This window comes from Zootoca vivipara, chromosome 12 (genome assembly GCF_965207765.1).
Source record: "Zootoca vivipara chromosome 12, rZooViv2.hap1.1, whole genome shotgun sequence".
NCBI lineage: Eukaryota > Metazoa > Chordata > Lepidosauria > Squamata > Lacertidae > Zootoca > Zootoca vivipara.
The window spans coordinates 8,875,749-8,893,516 of NC_142595.1; the positions used below are offsets into that span (position 1 = coordinate 8,875,749).

The 17,768-nt window shown below is 47.4% G+C and overlaps 1 protein-coding gene across 1 annotated transcript in view; it reads right to left on the reverse strand.

Moving 5' to 3' along the window:
* Positions 1-2,306: 2,306 nt before the first annotated feature.
* PARM1 (prostate androgen-regulated mucin-like protein 1) overlaps positions 2,307-17,768 on the reverse strand; it is a 33,817-nt gene continuing 18,355 nt past the window's right edge. The window contains exons 2-4 of the mRNA XM_035101853.3: positions 8,470-9,162; positions 5,848-5,926; positions 2,307-4,147 (exon numbers count right to left, since the gene is read on the reverse strand). Coding sequence (XP_034957744.3) covers positions 4,063-4,147; positions 5,848-5,926; positions 8,470-9,162 — 857 coding nt within the window. The 3' untranslated portion in view covers positions 2,307-4,062. The remainder of the gene's footprint in view (positions 4,148-5,847; positions 5,927-8,469; positions 9,163-17,768) is intronic.

A 17,768-nucleotide genomic window follows, 5' to 3' on the forward strand; every position in this document is an offset into this window, starting at 1 on the left:
TAGGAAAGGGCAAGTGCCCTGCAGCTACATCCAATGAACTACTTTGGGATTACTGTTGGGTGTTAAATATTTTTCACGTGCTTGTTTTTCAATTTGTTGCAAGTTAACACAATGAACGCTGTTCATATCTGAACTGATTGGGTGAGAGGCGATTCATAGTCGACTTAAATTTAAAAAAACCCCGAGGTTAGGTGGCAAAACACATGCTGCCGATTGTGAATGGCAGCAGCACACTTAAATGGCTGGGTTCTCCTCCAGCAAGCATGGAAGCAAATGTATAGAACGCAGTATAGTAGATGCCCAGGGCTAGTTCCCAGGTTTCCCTCTTCCCGCTTTTAGCCATGTGCTCTTTAGCTCCCTCCCCCAAACCACTCCCATAGTTCCTGCGGGCAGTACATCTTTTTGAGTTTTTCCATCACCCCCTAATTATTTTATTCAGGCTTGCTTTCTTGTATGTGCTTAAGACTGTGCCCTCCATACTCTGTCGGATGATGACAGCGGCATTTGAAATTTGCCAGGCGCATTTTGCCATTTGCAACCAAATGAAGATGCCAGGATGGCGTCTGACGTCTTCATCATCTGGAGGTGAATGCTGGAGGGGGGGAATCACTGGATCTTGGCTGTTTTCACACACTAACAACAGATCCTTTAGAATTCTATGAGCGATATTTTATCTGCACAATCAGAATGAATTTCAGGAACCAAAAAGTCGTATTGAAAAGTACGACTTTTTGAGCCGCCTGGTCCTCAAATGGCGAACTAGACGTTTTGGCGACTGTAACCCTGGTTTAAGGAGTTATATATCCGAGTTTCTAACGCTGGCATGGCATTACTCTGAAGGTTCTGTTACAGAAGAGAGCTAAAATTGGGGGGGGGTTAGCTGCCAAGTCTCCCCGTTTTTCCAGCTGTCCCCAGCTGGAAAAACGGATTTTTTTTGTTTTTCCCCGGTTTATTCTGGCGCGGCGGCCATTTTGGAACTGGGCGGAGCATGCTCAGAAGCGACTTTTGATGCTGCTCTGCCCAGTTCCAAAATGGCTGCAGCGTGACTTCTGGTGCGGTGGCCATTTTGGAACTAGGCAAAGCAGCATCAAAAGTCACTTCTGAGCATGCTCCGCCCAGTTCCAAAATGGTGGCAGCGCTACTTCCGGTCTGCTACTTCCGGTCCGATCCCTTATTTTTCAAGAAGGAACTTGGCAGGTATGGGAAGACCTACTCCTAGCCCCAAAAGGCCTTGCACCTAGACGTGATCAACAGCTTTGCAAAGCAAAAATGGGGAAGCCCTTTATTAAAGGTTAGTAAGAAAGCAAGGCTTTGCACACAATCCCGTTCACTCTGCATTTAATGCGCTCCCAAAGCTGGTTTGGGAAGTGGCACACGGCATTGGCCACAATCCATCCTCATCCCATCATTTCTTTTGAAAGACTGTGTTTTGAGGCATTTCCCCCAAAACCAGCTTCGATCCAGACTGAGAAAAGCAACGGCCTAGCTGTGCTTAGGGACCCAGGTGGCGCTGTGGGTTAAACCACAGAGCCTAGGGATTGCTGATCAGAAGGTCGACGGTTCGAATCCCTGCAACGGGGTGAGCTCCTGTTGCTCAGTCCCAGCTCCTGCCCACCTAGCAGTTCAAAAGCACATCAAAGTGCAAGTAGATAAATAGGGACCGCTCCGGCGGGAAGGTAAACGGCGTTTCCGTGCACTGCTCTGGTTCGCCAGAAGCAGCTTTGTCATGCTGGCCACATGACCCGGAAGCTGTCTGCAGACAAACGCTGGCTCCCTCGGCCTATAGAGCGAGATGAGCGTTGCAACCCCAGAGTCGGACACGACTGGACCTGATGGTCAGGGGCCCCTTTACCTTTACCTTAGCTGTGCTTTAAGCTGGCAATGTGTACAACCCCCCCCCCAAACTCTGTGCTAACTTCTGTTTAACAGGTTTAGTAAAGGTAAGGGACCCCTGACCATTAGGTCCAGTCGCGGATGACTCGGGTTGCGGCGCTCATCTCGCTTTACTGGCCGAGGGAGTCAGCATGCAGCTTCTGGGTCATGTGGTGAACCAGAGCAGCGCAAGGAAATGCCATTCACCTTCCCGCCGGAGCGGTACCTATTTATCTACTTGCACTGGTGTGCTTTCGAACTGCTAGGTTGGCAGGAGCTGGGACTGAGCAACAGGAGCTCACCCCGCCGCGGGGATTTGAACCGCCAACCTTCTGATCGGCAAGCCCTAGGCTCTGTGGTTTAGACCACAGTGCCACCCACATCCCGTGTTTAACAGATTTACTTCTATAGAAAAGCAGCATGAAAGAGAGATCTTTATTATTGTCAAAGTTTATTTGTAGTGCAAACAAGTAGCCGTTTAGCCTCTGGGAGGGGGGAATCAATTTTTTTTCTTACACTGTGCACTAAATAGTTTTGCATAAGAATCTTCCTCCATCCAGCTTTTAATGCAAAAAAGTTGCCGAGACAAGAGTGCTACGAAACAGAAAAATGAAAGAACAGAGAAACACAGGTGTGCTGCTGGAGGTTCATCTGGTATCTCTGCCATCCAGCACAGCAGCAACTTTTTGAAATTAGGGGCTGTGGGAGAATCATTCCTTCCTTCCTCACTTTCCCTGCTTCTAGCCACACACATGCTGCCCTGTCTTTTTTGGGTTTGATATAAAACAACGAGGGAATCCCCCCCACCCCCAATCTCTGCATAATATGTTGTTCAAACCTCATTGTGACAGCAGATTTGCGTGCAAAATCAATTCAATTTACCAATGTGATTTTGTGCCCTTTAAAATGGAATGGAAGGAGATTAAAAAACCAATACCTGGTAGACTTTGGATACTGAGAAGGCAGAATGCAACACTGTAGTACTGAAAATGTCTTTTCTGAAATGGAATCCTTCTTTCCTACTTTCTATAATGGAAAATACATCAAAGGCTTGTGTCTAGGGTTCAAGCTTAATATTAGATGACATCGGCTGGAAGGAACTCAATAATGCAGAATGAGGGGTTTTACTTCGCTACATTTGCATTACAAGCCCACCTTTTCTGCTTTTTTCCTAATCTATATTTGCACAGAGAGGCTCAAAAGGTGAGAGGACCCCCTTATCTAGAGAACACACTTCTGAAAAACACGTCTGAACTGACAAAGGACAAACTTGGGGTGTGGAAAAATAGCCCTTGAGAGTTTGCTTTTCCAAATGGTCCCCACAAAACAAACTTTATTGAAGGCAATTCCATGGAGAGCCTCTGTATTTGGGAGGGAACAATAACTTCACCATGAGCTGGTGGGCTCATGACTTCACACTGGGCTTCAATATATTTCCAAAAACAATTGCCCAAACTGTAATAGATTTTTGTGAAAGGAGGCCCCAATGAACTGGACACTAAAAAGGCTGGGGAGGGAAGCAGGAGGGACTGCCATTTGTGGCTATTACTGGAAGTGTGACAATTCTGCCTTTCTTTAACAAAACATTGAACAAGAACTTCAGTGCAGTATCAAGTTGCTCCAACCTTCAACTGAATTTTAATCAGAACGCTTTCTTAAGGAGACAACCCGGAAAAGGCAATTAAAGCAAGAATCAAGACCTGCCGTTTAATTCTCGGAGACGCCTGAGCAACTTCTACCACGAATTTTTGCTATCTGACAACTCTAAAAAGGTCACGTTCTTCATTGCAGGTTCCCTGTTACAACTGAGTTGCTGCGATCTCAAATGGCCGCAGCAGCCCTGGTGGCGAAACTCTCCACGGACTTCATCCCTTTTTGCAGGAATCCTAATCACTTTGCAGAACGTTAGGATTTGGAGGCAGTGGCTCCCGCGAGCAAGTGTTCTCGCAGCTACGGATTCCAACTCTTGCCCGATTTGTTGCTGAACGCTCCACTCTGGTTGGCTCGTTTTTCATTTGGTGGGTTTGGGGGCCCGCGCTGCAAAGAGATATGGTGACAACACATCAGCAGAAACAGCAGGAGGAGCAACAACATTGTATGCGGAAGGATTATCGGACCATGGCGCTTTTAGTGAAATAAGTGCTTCATAAATACACGAGCAGTTTTTGGCTTTGATGGGTCTTCCTCCATTTAAGAGTCGTCATAGAGAGGGTTGTTGTAATTGCCCCAGGATCCATAGTCATGGTCATCCAAGAGTCTCCCATACGAAGAATGCCTGAGGGTGAAACAGAAACAGCACCGTACTCTGGTCAGCCTATGCTTATTACAGAAATGTAAGGTTCTGGAGTAAAAATTATAACCATAGCCATCCCTCTTTCACCTGCCTCCTCCCGCTGTCCTTTTGGGGATTGTACTTCCGTTACTTAAACTTTCAGGCTGATCAGACATTTAAAAGTGCTTGTGAATGGACTGCTATCTGAGAAGATCAAATGGTGATTACAGTGGTACCTCGGTTTAGGAACTTAATCCGTTCTGGAAGTCCGTTCTTAAACCGAGGTGCGCTTTCCCTAATGAGGCCTGCCGCCGCCGGTGCCCTTCCACTGTTCGGATTCCATTCTTAGACTGAGGTAAAGTTCTCAAACCGGGACACTACTTCCGGTTTTGCTTTACGACGACCTTTGTCAACAATTCCTGGACCGGCTCTGCATCCCCAGAAGGAGACCAGAGCGGGAAATCTTACAATTCCTATTGTTGGGGAAGGACCAGGAGCTCACCAAGATGGTGGCTCATTATCTTCATTTGCTATTTTCTCGTCGTTATAATCTGCAGACGTCTGAATTATTAGAAGCCCCAATGTCATGAAAGTGGATAGCGGAATACTCCCTTCTCTCTCTTAACACAGCGTTTGCCACAGTGATAGTTTTAATCTGCTATTATTTTGTTTGCGTGTTTGTTTGATGCCAATAAAGGTTTTACCGAATACTTCCGGTTTTGCGGAGTCCGTAAACCGAATAGTTCGTAAAGAGGACTGTTCTTAAACTGAGGTACCACTGTAATTAAAAAAGTAGATCTAAGGATCTTAGTAGACCACAACCTTAACATGAGTCAACGGTGTGATGCAGCAGCTGTTCTAGGGAGCATCAACAGGAGTCTAGTGTCCACTTCAAGGGAAGTCATAGTCCCACTCTATTCTGCTTTGGTCAGACCCTATTTGGAGCACTGTGTCCAGTTCTGGGCAGCACTACTTAAGAAGAATATTGACAAACTGGAGGACTATGTGCAGAGGAAGGTGACCAAGATGGCCAAGGGTCTGAAAACCAAGCCAAGGAATGGTTGAGGGAGTTAATATGTTCAGCCTGGATAAAAGGAGACCAAGTGGAGGTTTGATAGCCATCTTCAAATATCTAAAGGGCTATAAGACATAGAGGATGGAGCAAGCTTGTTTTCTTCTGCTCCAGAGGGTGGGACCCAAATCAACGGCTTCAACTTATAAGAAAGGAGATTTTGACTGAACACCAGGGAAGAAATTTATGACAGTAAGAGCTGTTTGACAGTGGAGCTGATGGGCTCTCCTTCCTTGGAGTTTTTAAAGCAGAGGTTGAGTGGCCATCTCTCATGGATGCTTTAGTTGAGATTCCTGCATTGCAGGAGGTTGGACTAGAAGACCCTCAAGGTCCCTTCCAAATTCTATGATTCTAAGTTTCTCATCTGTGGTAGCCTGTTGTCAGTTTACTGTTGCATTTGTTGACACTCCTATTGCTGGGCTTTTGCACAGCTTCTGTATGCCTCCCTAGGAATAATTTGGGATTGAGTACTCTTCGTCAGATGTCTATGCTATCTGGGTAAGAAGTGAATTTTATAGGGGCTCTTCCCACTTTCAGCTGTGGAGGAGTGACTGTAAGAACCATAGTTATAAAGCCAGCCTCTCCCCAAGGAACTACTGCCTCCCCTCTAAATAAGGGCACCAATTCTTACCTGATCTTCAGGAATGCGGCTATGCCGAACACCAACAGAACCACTGCAATCACTACGATGGTAATAGCTGCAATGCTGCCTGCATAGCAAAGGAGATCACAGTTTCACCTTCAACCATCCAGATTATTTTTCATCTTATGATTCAGTCCACAGGCACACTGCCCTCTAATGTAGAAAACGCGGCAAACCAAGAAAGCTTTGAGCACGGAGAGCTCAAAGCATATTAAGCGCCGACTCCAAATCCTGTGATTTTAAAATCTGCACACATGCAGACAGAGTTTGAGATTTAAACAGCGTGGGGTAATTATAATAGCCACTAGGACGGATATAGCGCCTTTCAACCGCTTCTCTGAGGTCAGTCCTATCATCCTCCTATTTAAGCAGCAGAGGTGAGGGGGAGAGAATGGTTGCTTGCTCAAGGCCATCAAGTAACATTAGGGCTAAGAGATTTAATCTCTGGGGCTTTGAACTTCTGCGTTCAAAGCTTGTGCGCTCTTATTAAGTGGCTAACTGCTATTCTAGCTTTTTTTTATACTAGCTTGTAAAAGCAAGGAGAGGGATCGGGGGGGGCACATTAATTTTTGTAGTGGGGGAAAAACCAACGGCTGCCTGAGTACTAGAGGCCCTCTATCTGCTCTTTCTCTCCTTGTTTCATTCACTAAAGACAGCCTACCGTAGTAGGTTCCATGTGTTCAAGGTACTTTCAAAGTCAAGGCTGGAGAACCCAGGGCTGTCTTAAGCGCCCCTGGCGCCGTGGTGCGACGGATCCCTTCGGCGCCCCCTGCCCCGTTTCCCAGCGCGGTGGGCAGGCACAGCGCGGTTGCCGTGGCGGGCCGGCACCGTGGTGCCCTGCGCCACCCAGCTTGGCCGTAGGGCCGGCCCTGGGAGAACCTGTGGTGATTTATGTGGAAACTGTTCAATTTGGTTGTGTATCAGGCCCGTCGTAGCCATAGAGGCTAGAGGCGCTGTGAACTACGGCGCCGGGCGCTGGAGGGCGCTGGAAGGGCGCCAAGTGAGCGCAGGGTTCCGGCGATCTGGCCAGGACTGCGCTCCACGAGCTGAGAGGCTGCGCTGCATCTCTCTCCTTCTCCGAGGACTCCGTGCCGCATCTCCTCCTTTCCCCCGTGCTGGGCTCCACTCAGTCGAGCTTTGCTACCGGCGCGCGCGCAGCGCCCAGACAGCTCTTGCTGGTCCCGTGGTGCGCGCGCTGGTGGCAAAGCTTGACTGAGCGGAACCCAGCGCTGGGGAAACGAGAAGGAGGAGCAGCGCAGAGTCATCGAAGGTGGCCTCCCGCTGCTGCCATGGTCCATGTGGCACTCCCGGGTCCTTGGAGAGGCTCTGGAGCAAAGTCTGGCTGCTCAGGAGCTGGTTTGGCCAGCAAGGCGGGAGGGGGCTGCCTGTAGCCCACCAGCTCATAGAAGGGCGGCTGCCTCAGCATAATCGCTTTGGTGCTGCACTTTCAGAGGGGGGAGCTGGAGGGACCTTTGCGCCAGGGCGCTGGATGGGCTTAAGACGGCCCTGTTGTGTACTTTTTGATGTGTTTAATTTATTGCTTATGACTATTTTGTTATATTTGTAATTATGTCAATCTTTTCACGTAGTAAGTTGCCTCGAGCGTGCTTTTAACTATGGAAAGGTGGCATACAAATAAAATGATAATGATATTAAGGATTTATTTACAGCTTTCAAGAATGATATCTGCAACTTCCATGATTATGATTTAAACTCTACAGATGAATACAGACATCACTCTAAACCATGGTTAAGTTTAAATTTGCTCTGGCCTGTTGTGTGAATTGACAAGACGTGGTTTGCAATCGGCTGGCAAACCAGAATTGGGAACTACAGGGAGAAGCCGCCTCTCTCTTTAGAATCTGTTAATAATTTATATTTTATTCTTGGCTTCTTCCCCTGCCAGATAAATTTAGAGATATATTTTTGCCACTCTTTGAAGTGACTGAGGATCAGACAGAAGCATTATAACCCTGGTTTATTCTAATGATGATCTGGCGTGATGCATGTATGGAGTGATGGGAGAAACACAATAGTTGTGGCCATCACTCTACAAGCTGCTGCATCACATACAGAAAGTAAGAGATAGGAATGCACCTTCAAAGTTGAGGGCCGAGAGGACGGCTAAAGAAAGCAGACAAACAACTCTAAACCATGGCTTGCCTATTACCGTATATATTGTAGTTTGGGTTCTATGCTATGGTGAATAGCAAACCATGGATTATTACAAGTTCTGCACTGAGTCCATTTTTCAGAAATGTTAAAATGTATCAGGGTGAACAGAAATTTTTTTAGTGGGTGTGTTCTGTTGTGTATTGTTATTAATTAAATTTACTGGTTGCTTTTGCTTGCCAAAGGCAACTCAAAAGTGACTTACAAACAAAACAAACAAACGAAAACCCACATAGATATATTAACACCCCAAATTAAAACAATACATTAAAAACACCCCATCCACTCTTAAGAGGCCACAGGCCTGGTTGAAGAGGGAAACGTATACAGTGGTCCCTCTACTTACGAATTTAATGCGTTCCGAACACACATTTGTAAGTTGAAAAAAATGGTCAACACAACCATTGCCGTGCAAAGCACGGAAACAGGCCAACTCACCCGAACTCAAAGCCCGCTGAACTTCTTGTATGGTTACCCCCACAGAGAACGTGGTACTGCCAGTAGAGGTCACTGGAGTAGCCTTACTTGACAGATCCACTTGAGAAGAAATAGTAGCCCCTTGCGTGGAGCCCGGGGAGGATGCTGCCGCAGATGTCTCTCCAGATGTTGTCTCTCCAGTAGGGAGTTTGCTCGAGGACACAGCTGCTGGAGATGTTTCTGCACTCGGCACTTGGGTGGCACCAGCGGTGCTTAGATAGGTGGCGTTAGTAGGAAAAGGGTTGGTGGACGATCCATTTAGAGTAGGCGAAGAGCTGACTGGTGCGGTTTCTGAGTGAGGAATGGTGCCGGCAACTGGTGTCGCAGAGGCTGATGTGTCTTCCGTGGTTTGTAAGCCAGTGTTTGGCTGCGGTGATGAATGAGCTGCTGCTGAGCTACCCGGGGCTGTTGCTCCTGAAAGGGACGTTACAGCCGAAACGGGGTTTGCACTCAAAGCTTCCACTGTGGTGGTAGGAGCAGTGGTGCTATCCTGCGTCGAAAGTCCCCCTGGGAGTGTAAGTGTCACGGAGGCTCCTTTCTGGGTGCTCAAAGGAGGGCCAACACTGGTTGTAGCAGCGGGATCATTCAATTCTGTTGTTCCTGAGCGAACCGTGCTTGAGGGAGTAGGTGAAGAGGCACAGGAGACATTTAAGCCTGCACAGGTGAAGCATACGCACAAATATTATTACCTTCTAGATTTATAACCAGTTGGCCATATTATTCGCGTGACCGGGAAACAGAATCTGGAGGGGATGGGTGGGCGATGCAGGTGGATTGGAAGGGCTGTGAAGGAAGGGAGGAGGCTAGATTCTCAATGACCAAAGCAGGGATATTGCAGGTTGAGTTCCTCAACCCAACAGTGCCTCTGAATCACCCCTATACATTCTCCCATCTAAATGAATGGTTTAACTGAGTCCTCCGCCGGGTGTTGCCAGCTATCAGAAGGCTACATATCTGACTACTGGAGAGAAGACCTTTTCTGTGGTGGCACCTCAGTTGTGAAGTTGCTTCTCCAGGCAAATTCACTTGACACTATCGATGCATTTTGAATGCCAGGCAAAATTTGCTTGATTAATAAAACCAGGATTCTTTTATTACTGTTTGTAGAGGATCCCACCGCCATATACCAACTGCGGCAGATCCCACCTACCTACACACTCTGTAGTAACTACCGCAGGTTATCTTTTGGATTTTGTGTGAGGAAATACTTACTCAGGCAAAAGTTGAACGAATAAGAAATATTTGTTATATAGAACAAAGTGGATAAAACAGGCACCCCCAGACTTGGCCCTCCAGATGTTTTGGGACTACAATTCCCATCATCCCATGTTAGCTAGGGATGATGGGAGTTGTAGTCCCAAAACATCTGGAAGGCCGAGTTTGGGGATGCCTGGGATAAAACAAAGGATGTTATCAGGAGATAATGTCCTTTCAGGAAACAGTTAACCTATTAATAATTATACTAAATCTAATGGATGTGACAGGCTTCTAATCTAGCACAGCTTCTTTTAAACTTCAGTTGCTTAAGTTCAATTATTACGCTTCAGGTAATCTAGACTAGAAGGTAAATAAATGCTCAGCTTGTTTCCAGTTATTCCACTTCCGTCCCGTAACTCAGTTGTTGCAACACATCTCACTACTTTGGTTCTTAAACAAGGTGGCCCTTTTATCAACCACACTCCTGAGGTGCTTCCAGAAGTATAACGGACACAGGGGGTCACCACACCCCTTTTAACTGGTTTTGGGCTCTTTTCTATCTAGGAAGACCACTCCCCTCGTGACTGGGATGAGACCCAAGTAGCCTTGTACCCTCACAACTTCTTTTTCTCCTGGCTCAAACTCAGCCCTCTGTGGATCAAGGATTCAGTTGTCAGGGGCTAGCCTCCATAATTCCTAGCTTCTCCCCACGCTCCACCCCGACTAGCATAAGCAGGGTCAATTGTGAAAAGTAAGGGAAACCGGCAAATCTAATCAGCCCATCCATGCTGCAAAATTCGGCTGGTGGAAAATTTACGACTCCTGGCTTCCTTTTTGTTTCGCAAAGCGCTCACTGAACCCTGCTTAGTATCTGCTTGCCCAAAAGTCGCATTTCTCCCGCCGAGCTGAGTCTGCATCACTAAATCAAGCCTAATTAACTTCCTGTCGTCAAAGGGTGAAGACAGGCGTAACATTGCAGCGGGACCGCAGCGCAGGGCGAGAACAGACCTCAGTATGACTTTGCAATTTGTCCCCCTGCAGCTGCACGCCAGCAAGGTGAATGCCGGCTCCTCCCTCGATCTTGGCCTCTCCTCTCACGCCTCAAGGCAGGCTGACTATCTTTCAATAAAACTAAAGTGAAAGCAGCCCACCCACCCTGGCTTTATTTGCTCGTTAGATGAAAAAGTGAAAGCCTTCCAAACCGGCCAAACTACTCCAGCGATTGACTGGGAAGCTGTGCCGGCCAACTGGTGTCAGCCACAGCTGTGGTTTCCCCAGTTGAGCGGAGCAGATTCTAAAAAGCCGCAGAACACTTTTATAGTTCATCTAGAACAGGGGTGGCCAACTTCCAAGAGACTGCGATCTACTCACAGAGTTAAAAACTGGGAGTGATCTACCCCCTTTGGGGGGGGGGGTTCAGGTCAAAGTTGTTGTGCTTTTTTTTAGGAAGGAGGAAGGCCCATGTTGGGGGGTTGTTTCCATGTAAAAGTTGTTGAGCTTCTTTAGGGAAGAGGAAAGCAACATTGAACTTTTTTTTTAGGAAGGAAAGCCTGTCTTTGGAGGTTCGGGTCATTTTAGGGGTGCAGGGCAAAGATGTTGAGCTTTTTAAGGGGAGCCAAAGTTTTTTAGCTTCTTTAGGGGGAGCCACTGATCTACCGGTGATCTACCATAGATGTCCATTGATCTACTGATAGATCACGATCTACCTGTTGGACATGCCTGATCTAGAAAAACAGCAAATGCAATTCCAGCCCCCTTTTGCCTATTGCTCTGAGAAATCTTGCTTTCACCCAATTTTCATTCCCCCAGCAAGCAGAGAAATTTTTCGAGTTTCACCTGTAGAGGCTAGGTGCCAAACAGCATCTTAAACCAGAGTTACATTCCCCATAATGGAACGTCTAGTTGCTCTTTCGGGGCAAGACGGCTCTAGACTCTTATTTTTCAAATGAAGGACTGATTGTGATTGATTAGCAGTTAAACAAATGGCTAGTTTAGATGATAACCTTGAACTAGGCTGAGAGCTTGGAGAACTTAAAAGAAGAAAAGTCACTTGATCCAGGGAGAGTCTCTCTCTCTCTCTCTCTCTCTCTCTCTATATATATATACACACACACACACACACACACATACACATACACATACACACCGGCTGATTCCTACCTCTTCTTCTAAATGGCCAATTCATAACATAAGAGTATGCTTCACAACTGTGGGGAGGGCAGTGGGAAGAGGGGGGAATGTAAAAATAAGCTACAACAACTGTTCACTACTCTTGCTCAGGCTGCACAGAGGCAACACTTTGGTTCCTGAAATTCACTCTGATTGTGCAGATAAAACACAAACAGGATGGGGTATAAGTGTGTGGAGCAGTCCCTATCTGATGATCCCAGATGGTGGAGATGTCGGGCACGATCCTGGCACTCAGGCATCTTCACTTGGTCGCAAGTGGCTGGTAGCCCGGTCCAAAATGTGCCAGGTGCCTGGCTAATTTCAAACACCGGCAGTGCCACCTATTTGCCAAGAGATGGCTGCACAGGTGGCATTGTGGGGTCAGCTGAGAAGGTGACAGATCCAGCCGCAAGAAGCGATGAGTTCCTTGGAGGCCGGCTGCCCCTGTGGATCCTGAGGCCTGAGGGTCATCTCACTTTGCCTCATGGGTGTGCCAGCTCTGGCAGAAAGCCTCTCTCCTCACCCACTGTTACACCGATTTCAATCGTGGAAAATGAAACCCAACGTAACAGTATGCTTAGGCAATCCACTCATATGAGGATTTTAAAAGAAAAAATAAATATCACAATGTAATTATTATTTATCTGGACCTGGGTGGTATTCAAGCACGTCAAATGCGCCCGTCTTTGGACAGAACTAGATCCTGAAATTATACCAATTGTTTCTCTCTCCACTTGCGTGACAGGAATTGTACTGTCAAGAACTGTCGCTGAAAAATGTGGGGCTAATAATATACGCACTCAAGAACAATTTCTTTTGTCCCTGTGGAAGCATATCTATTAAAGGTCATTATAACTTTTGTGCTAGGAGGACTACATGTTGATGAATGAAATTCCTGAACCTTCTGTACTTCTCTTTGGTGGCAATGAAAAAAATAGCTAGTGTCAAAACTTTCCAGTCCTTCTGAGACAGTTAATACGTCTGTTTGCTCCCTCACACTTACCGGTAACCATTTGAGGATCAGAAGACACTGATCTGAGCATTTCAGATAATCCACAAATTTCCCCCAGTCCCCCACCCCCAAGATTTCTAAGAGGTGTGTTATTTTTAAACTTCAAGGGAATTGGTCGTGGTGGGTGTGAATATAGTTCCAATATTTAACAGGGGGCACAGCAGGTTCATCATCCATGGCTTTGCAACTTGTAGAAAGTCAAACACAGGCTCAGTTGCCAATCATAGAATCATAGAATCGTAGAGTTGGAAGAGACCACAAGGGCCATCCAGTCCAACCCCCTGCCGAGCAGGAAACACCATCAAAGCATTCTTGATACATGCCTGTCAAGCCTCTGCTTAAAGACCTCCAAAGAAGGAGACTCCACCACACTCCTTGGTAGCAAATTCCACTGCCGAACAGCTCTTACTGTCAGGAAGTTCTTCCTAATGTTTAGGTGGAATCTTCTTTCTTGTAGTTTGAATCCATTGCTCCGTGTCCGCTTCTCTGGAGCAGCAGAAAACAACCTTTCTCCCTCCTCTATATGACATCACAGCCTCCCCCACCAGTCATGTATTAGATAGCCACTCCTGCTTATATTCCAAAGTGCCATATTTACCAATAACTGTATAAATACACCCACACCCAATCTTATTTTAAAAGCTCCACAGATACGGCTGCAAAATTCCCGCGAGAACTGAGGTGGCTTCCTCGAGTCAACCATACTGCAAGCGTGCAAAAACCACCCCTCAAAAACAGGATCCCAAGGCAGAGGAACATACGATTGCACGGATAGCGATGAGGGTTTTTCCACATGAGACCTACTGGTCTTAAAATGTCATGTCGGTCTCTTTCCTTAATAGATTGTTTCCTAAAAGGAAAATGCAATGTATGCTGGAGAGCTCAGGACGGGGGAATCTCTTTCTGGAACAGATCAGGGATACACACCAAGGATACAGTCAATCGTGAATTCTTTATCATTTGGATTTAGTAAATAAGACATCCCTTGCTTTTGTTTGAACGAGGTGTCATTCTTTTGATACCAGTAAAAAGGTAAAGGGACCCCTGACAGTTAAGTCCAGTTGCGAACGGCTCTGGGGTTGCGGCGCTCATCTCGCTTTACAGGCCGAGGGAGCCGGCGTTTGTCCGCAGACAGTTTTTCCAGGTCATGTGGCCAGCAGTGCTAAGCCGCTTCTGGCAAAACCAGAGCAGCGCAGAGAAACGGCGTTTACCTTCCCTATTTATCTACTTGGACTTTGACGTGCTTTTGAACTGCTAGGTTGGCAGGAGCTGGGACTGAACAACGGGAGCTCACCCCATTGTGGGGGGATTCGAATTGCCGAGCCCAAGGCTCAGTGGCTTAGACCACAGCGCTACCCGTGTCCCTTTGATACCAGTACAGTATATTAAAAATGTTTGGGGACGTGGAGTACAGTGGCAAGGCATCTCTGAGTCGCGCTGAGACCGACTGTGGTGCTTTCTCGCCAGTCCAAGTAGGGAATCCTGAGCTAGCAGAGTCCATGGTCCAACTCTGTAGAAAGTAGCTTCCTAGGTTCCTAGAATTGATGCTTTTGAATTATGGTGCTGGAGGAGACTCTCGAGAGTCCCATGGACTGCAAGAAGATCAAACCTATCCATTCTGAAGGAAATCAGCCCTGAGTGCTCACTGGAAGGACAGATCGTGAAGCTGAGGCTCCAATACTTTGGCCACCTCATGAGAAGAGAAGACTCCCTGGAAAAGACCCTGATGTTGGGAAAGATTGAGGGCACAAGGAGAAGGGGATGACAGAGGACGAGATGGTTGGACAGTGTTCTAGAAGCTACCAACATGAGTTTGACCAAACTGCGGGAGGCAGTGCAAGACAGGAGTGCCTGGCGTGCTATGGTCCATGGGGGTCACGAAGAGTCGGACACGACTAAACAACAACAACAACAGGTTCCTACAGTCTGATTAATGCACTGGCCTTGGTTTAATTATTTTCAAATGCAAACATAATAATTAAAAAAATAGGCCCTGGTTAACTCCAGCCAGTGATCAGCATACAACAACAAAATAAGTAGCCGATGGAAAATAACGCAGCCTGACTTTTTAAAAAGCATGTCTATATATAAACAGACAGCATATGCAATTAACCTGCCTTCTAGGTTGCCTCCAGCAGATAAACAACTTGGCTTTAAAAAATTCTACAATAGGATACATTTGCCCCGAGAAGTCTATGGTTTTGCCTTTTGCCTTTAGCATTTCAGGTCAAGTTACTGAAACTGTGTTTGGGAGTTGGGGGTGGGATAGCTTTTGACACACTATAGTGGCTTCTCAGTCTGAAGCCTGTCAGCTTCCCTACTCCCAACCCTCAGAAGGCTGAATAGTTGTTTTAACTGAAACATCAGCTGCTTTTTAGTGTTTGTTAAAAGGTAAAGGTAAAGGAACCCCTGACCATTAGGTCCAGTCGTGACCGACTCTGGGGTTGCGCGCTCATATCACATTATTGGCCGAGGGAGCTGGCGTACAGCTTCCAGGTCATGTGGCCAGCATGACAAAGCTGCTTCTGGCAAACCAGAGCAGCACATGGAAACGCCGTTTACCTTCCCGCTATAGCGGTTCCTATTTATCTACTTACATTTTGATGTGCTTTCGAACTGCTAGGTTGGCAGGAGCTGGGACCAAGCAACGGGAGCTCACCCCGTCACAGGGATTCGAACCGCCGACCTTCTGATCAGCAACCCCTAGGCTCAGTGGTTTAGCCCACAGCGCCACCTGGGTCCCCTTAGTGTTTGTTACTGCTGATCAAAATTTAACTAGGTTTGGGGGCTACTTGTGTTATTACATTTCTTATCACTGGTTTAGGTTTTGGGGCTGCTTGGTGGACAGGAATATGGGCAAGAAGTAGAAGGGAGTAATTTTCTTTTCTTTTCAAACTGCCCTTCAACAAATAATAAGTTTCGGATCTTACTGGCTGGTGAAAGGCCTGTTTGCTCCATCTGTCTTCCAGCATTAGCTGGTTGGCGCTTGATAAGGGTTTTGGGTTGCCAAAGATTCTCTGGAAAAGCAGCAGCAGCAGCAACAACAACAACAGAGGAGGAGTTATGAGGGCCACTCAGAAACTGTGACAGTGAACAGATAAAAGGCGGTTTCCTTCTCCACCCTATCCGTGCTTATCCGGTCCCCTTCGGAGAAATACAGCAGCAGCCCTAGTGGCTTTAGCAATGCAAGAGTCTGGTAGCAAATTGCTTTGCTAGTCATATTCATTTTATATTGGTCATTCCCGTTTGCTGTAATTCCACCAGGGGTGCTAATGATGGGAGGGTCAAAGCACACGGTTTGCATGCAAAATGTCCTCTCCCCAATCCCCAGTAGCTGCATGCAGGGCTGGAAAAGATGCCAGTCTGAAACTCTGTCGGTCCAAATATTGGCAATATGGTGCTGGATGAGCCAATGGTCTCACTTGGTACAAGGCAGGCATCCCCAAACTGCGGCCCTCCAGATGTTTTGGCCTACAACTCCCATGCTTACCTTCCAAGTCCCGGATTGCAGAATCTGGGACCGGCAGCCGTGTGACACCGGAAGTTGCGTCGACGTAACTTCCGGTGTCGCTTTGCCCTTTTCTATGGGCACCAAAAATGGCCGCCGCTGGCTTCGAAAGTCGCTTGTACGCATGTCAGGAAGTGCGTCGACGCAACTTCCGGTGTCGCTCCGCCCATCTATGGGCACCAAAAATGGCCATCGCCGACACCAGAAGTCGCGTCTATGCACTTCCGGACATGCGTAGATGCGACTTTTTAAGCCGGCCGCGGCCATGTTTGGTGCCCATAGACGGGCAAATCGGACAGAAAAAAAATGGCCGCCGGCAGGAGAAAATAACGGAGAAAAACGGGAGACGAAGTGATACGGGGGACCACCGGGAAAAGGTAAGTAAAAACGGGGGTTTCCCGGGGAAAATGGGGTACTTGGCAGCTATGCTCCCATGATCCCTAGCTAACAAGACCAGTGGTCGGGGAAGATGGGAATTGTAGTCCAAAACATCTGGAGGGCCGAAGTTTGGGGGTGCCTGGTACAAGGCATCTCCCCATGTCCCTATGATGGCGGGATTCTACTACAGTATTCCTCATGCCTGCAACAGAATTTTTTTCTCCAGTGAAAAAGCTCCCCTCTGCTTGCCTTTCCCCCTTTGCAGAGCTAGCAGGTGAGTTTAGGGCAGGCATAGGCAAACTCAGCCCCTCCAGATGTTTTGGGACTATAACTCCCATCATCCCTAGCTAACAGGACCAGTGGTCAGGGACGATGGGAACTGTAGTCTCAAAACACCTGGAGGGCCGAGTTTGCCTATACCTGGTTTAGCGGGATGAATCACAGAAGGAAAATTGTCAAAACCGTATCCCAGAGCATGGGTAGGCAAGCTAAGGCCCGGGGGCCGGATGTAGCCCAATCGCCTTCTAAATCCGGCCCATGGACAGTCCAGGAATCAGTGTGTTTTTACATGAGTAGAATGTGCCCTTCTATTTAAAATGCATCTTTGGGTTATTTGTGGGGCATAGGAATTCGTTCAATTCCCCCTCCCCAAGGTCTGAGGGACAGTGGACCGGCCCCGTGCTGAAAAAGTTTGCTGGCCCCTGTCCCAGAGAATTACCTCTCTGAGCTGCAGGGCAGAGCATCCCCTACAGGGCTGTGAATGAGCAAAAAAAACCAAACAGCCAGATATCCTAATCAAGCCTCTAATGTTTCTGTCTGGCCCTCAGCCTGAGTGGGATTAAATTCAGAAACAGAATGCTGGTAGAGCCATTATATTCTGAATGATTCCCTGCACCAATTAAGGTTTGATGTAGGGACAAAACCGGGGGGGGGGGGAGAGAGGAGAGAGAGAGAGGCATATTGTTATGTTTCAAGCCACGGAAATACAGTAGCCGC